The 3,529-nt window shown below is 26.7% G+C and overlaps 1 protein-coding gene across 1 annotated transcript in view; it reads right to left on the bottom strand.

The window, feature by feature from the left end:
• Positions 1-1,343: 1,343 nt before the first annotated feature.
• PIG-G (phosphatidylinositol glycan anchor biosynthesis class G) overlaps positions 1,344-3,529 on the bottom strand; it is a 33,626-nt gene continuing 31,440 nt past the window's right edge. Inside the window, exon 16 of the mRNA XM_014420521.3 lies at positions 1,344-2,175. Within this exon, the coding sequence (XP_014276007.1) occupies positions 1,947-2,175 (229 nt within the window). The 3' untranslated portion in view covers positions 1,344-1,946. The remainder of the gene's footprint in view (positions 2,176-3,529) is intronic.

Below are 3,529 nucleotides of genomic sequence, written 5' to 3'. Positions count from 1 at the left end.
ATATAGTAAGGGAAAGTCTTGCGGTTGTGAAAGATTTCGACATAAATACATGTTTTGAGGCCCCCTGAATACCATGTGAGTCTGTGACAAGGCTAGCTCAAAAAAGGAAATAATAAATTTAAGAAAGGTAAATGTCAAGGATGTAAAGCAACTTTTTCAATAAAATCAATCAACCTGAAGTGCCACATTATAGAATTGATTTTTCACAATTTTTCTATTTTATTGAAAATGTTTCAACAATTTTGATTACACTAGGCATATAAATGTACCATTAAATGATCCTTAACATCAGCTAGGTCTTATCTTCATGGAAATAATATAAAATTTTCAAAATGGCTTCCTCTAAAACACCTTTAATGTTTTTTTGTTTTAAATAATTAACCATTTCACATTTTTTTGTGTAATGAAAAATAGATAAATATGAACTAGAAAAGGATTTGATAATTAATTTAAGGAGATAAAAAGAAAAATATTTTTTCCAGGTTGATAACACTTTTTTGAAAATAATAGTAGTAATATAGTCTTATTACATACTGTTGGAAAGCCAAAAATTTTAGAAAAAATAATATCTAACACAGAAAGTCATTGAGTAGGTAAAGGAGAATGATGAAAATTTCATAAATAAAAGGTCTGTTTCTCCACCAGATTTTTGTTTACCTACAAAGCTCATAATCAATTCAGTTTGATGTAAACTATCCTGAACTTCTTAAGTACCATATTCTCTAAACTCGAAAGAATTTATTTCATTAAACAGTCACAAATTTTGTAGGAAATATAAAAGGAACAGAAACTAACTATCAAGAATATGAAACTACAGAGTTTTTATTAATATGTCAATTAAATTTTTTTTTTTACTCCCTTCCTGGTTATTTCTGATATAGGGGGGTTATCTACAGTTTTCCACCCTATTTAACCATGGTAGGGGGTCAAACCCCCATTTCATAGGACCACCACTAAACCACAGCAGATTTGAACTGGCACCATTGCAATCACGTGCAAGTCAAAGTAGTTTAACTTACTACTACTACGTGCTACTAACAGCACTCACATCTCAATGAACTTAGCCAAACACACATAAAGAACAACAAATGAACAGAAAAGAAATGAGTATCGATGAATAAGAATCTAATAACTCTTAAAATTCACCCATTTCTATAAACAATAGAAAGTAACTATCAATACTAGGTAATTAAGAAAGTAAAACACTAAGAGTATTTAATATAACCAAGATATTTACGTGCACTGGGAAATTTGAATAAATAAAATCCATAGATATAATAAAAAATTTATAATTTTAAAATGAATAGAAAAATGGAAACAAAAAAAATTAATAAGATTTTTAACATCAGAATATTTAATCAGTCTTTTGATAAAAATAATATGAAGCTAGAACTAAACATTAATGTATAGGTAGGTATTCTACGCAATAAATGTTATTAATGGCGATCTTTAAAATTACAGAAGAGACAAATCTAAAAATAAAAGTAATTGATCAACTCAATTTCTTCATAACAGAAAGTATTTACAAGCTAAATATATTTCAAGCGTAAAATACAATAAAATAACCATTGGTCGATTTGCTCTCCTTATATTATAAAAATGAAGTTTGAATTTGAACACCATAAACTTTAGTTTTTCTCTTGGTTTATGTGATTAAAAAGATAAATATTTAAAGTGTAGTAATCTTCACTACTAACAAAAATTGGTACGAGTTATAGGTTTATTAATTGTGCTAATATATAAATATATATAGACCATGGTAACAGAGAAGCTAACTCGAACCAATATACTGAACTATCAATATAGTTCGATAATATCACTCCAAAACAATCACAGAGTAAACAATTAAAACTATATCAAGCATTAAATAAATTTATAACATTTGATAATAAATGATAATATTGTTTGCAAAATGGTAACATAAAAACTTACTGAACTCCTTAAAACTAAAAAAAATGAGCAATAACAATGTAAGATGATTCCAAAAAAAATAACATAAAAACAATAATACTGTAGAGTAGTATTTCACAGCTAAGGTATAATAATTTAGGACAAAAAACACTCCACAGGAATAAATGGTGCCTTTGAAGAACTACGTAAGTTGAGTAGAAAATAGCATATGAGCAGGAAACAAATGGAATAAACCAATAATATTCTAGTTCTTCATCATAAACGCTGAAAAGTTAAAAGAAATACATATAAGATATTGAATGGAATATAAGATTATATAAATAATTTATAGATAAGGACACCTTCACTATCATACACATATATTAATGAGGTGTTTATAGTTGACCATAGATTAATATGAGAAGAAGATGGTCAGGAGTGCAGTTAGCAAAGTACGAAAATTAATAAAACTTATTTATTAGTGTGCCAACATTTAATAAATAAGTTTTTGTTTATTTATGTATTTTTGCTTACGGCACCCCGGACCATCTTCTCCTCATATACATATATAGGATCAGAAAGGAATACTGTTTTGGCAAGCTCTATGAGGATTTCTCTTGAAAACTGCATTAGTAACAGTTTAACATAGAAATCGACACAAATTGATTTAGATGACATACAAGTTTAATTCAGAAGAAAACTATTAAAAGCAATAGCAGAAAATTTAGAAAATGCAGTCAATTACTAAACAGGCAAGGGAAATATTAATATGAATTGTGCGGAGTTATTAAATATGTTTTAAAATAGTCTTATTTAATACTTTGTGATCTAAAGCAGACTATGGCAAAAAATTGTTTAGTGAATAGTTTAAATATGGCTAATGATTCAAAACATCACTAAAAAACATTATGTTACAATAAAAAGTATGTAAAAACATTTTATTAATATATTAAATGTAGTGTTAATTTCTTCCTGATCTATTCAGATGAATATCATTTTTAAAAAGATGGAGTATTTTTTCTAATTATCATTTTTTTAATTTAAGTCAAATTTTGAAAATTCTTATTTTATCTTCATATAAACTCATAAGAATTCTTAAATTTATTTCATAAGCATTTTGGTAACATTTATTTTCCCAAAATGACAACTGGACTTGGTGTAATGAATGCATGTTATAAATGGTTACTTAAATATACGTAGATATTGTTTAAAAATTGTTAAATAATTAATAGGAAAAAGCCCTAAAATGGATGTTAACAAATAGTGCATAATATTAATACAGAGATAGACTGATATGATGAGAATATTGCAACTTATTGATGAGGAAAAAATTCCAAAAAATAATTATTATATAATATTGTGATTTTAATTAATAAACCATTTTTGGGAGATAAATTTCACCAAAATATTTATGAAATATTTTGTATCGTTTGCAGAAGGCTGATAGAAATGAATGAATACACATAAATACCAGGGCATTCAAAAAGTCCTGTCGTTTTTCGTTTGTTCGTTGTTTATTTTGATTCTAGAGTGTTTGCTAATTAATTCCGTTCAATACAACTTTTATCCATGTAAACACAAATGTTTATACTTTATGAATAGGAGGCTAAGGAGGATTAATTTAATGCAGTCACCATCC

This window comes from Halyomorpha halys, unplaced genomic scaffold (assembly GCF_000696795.3).
Source record: "Halyomorpha halys isolate HHAL.00 unplaced genomic scaffold, Hhal_1.1 Scaffold273.1, whole genome shotgun sequence".
Lineage (NCBI taxonomy): Eukaryota > Metazoa > Arthropoda > Insecta > Hemiptera > Pentatomidae > Halyomorpha > Halyomorpha halys.
The sequence above is the reverse complement of the archived record's forward strand: the minus strand, read 5'-3'. Positions and strand labels throughout refer to the sequence as shown.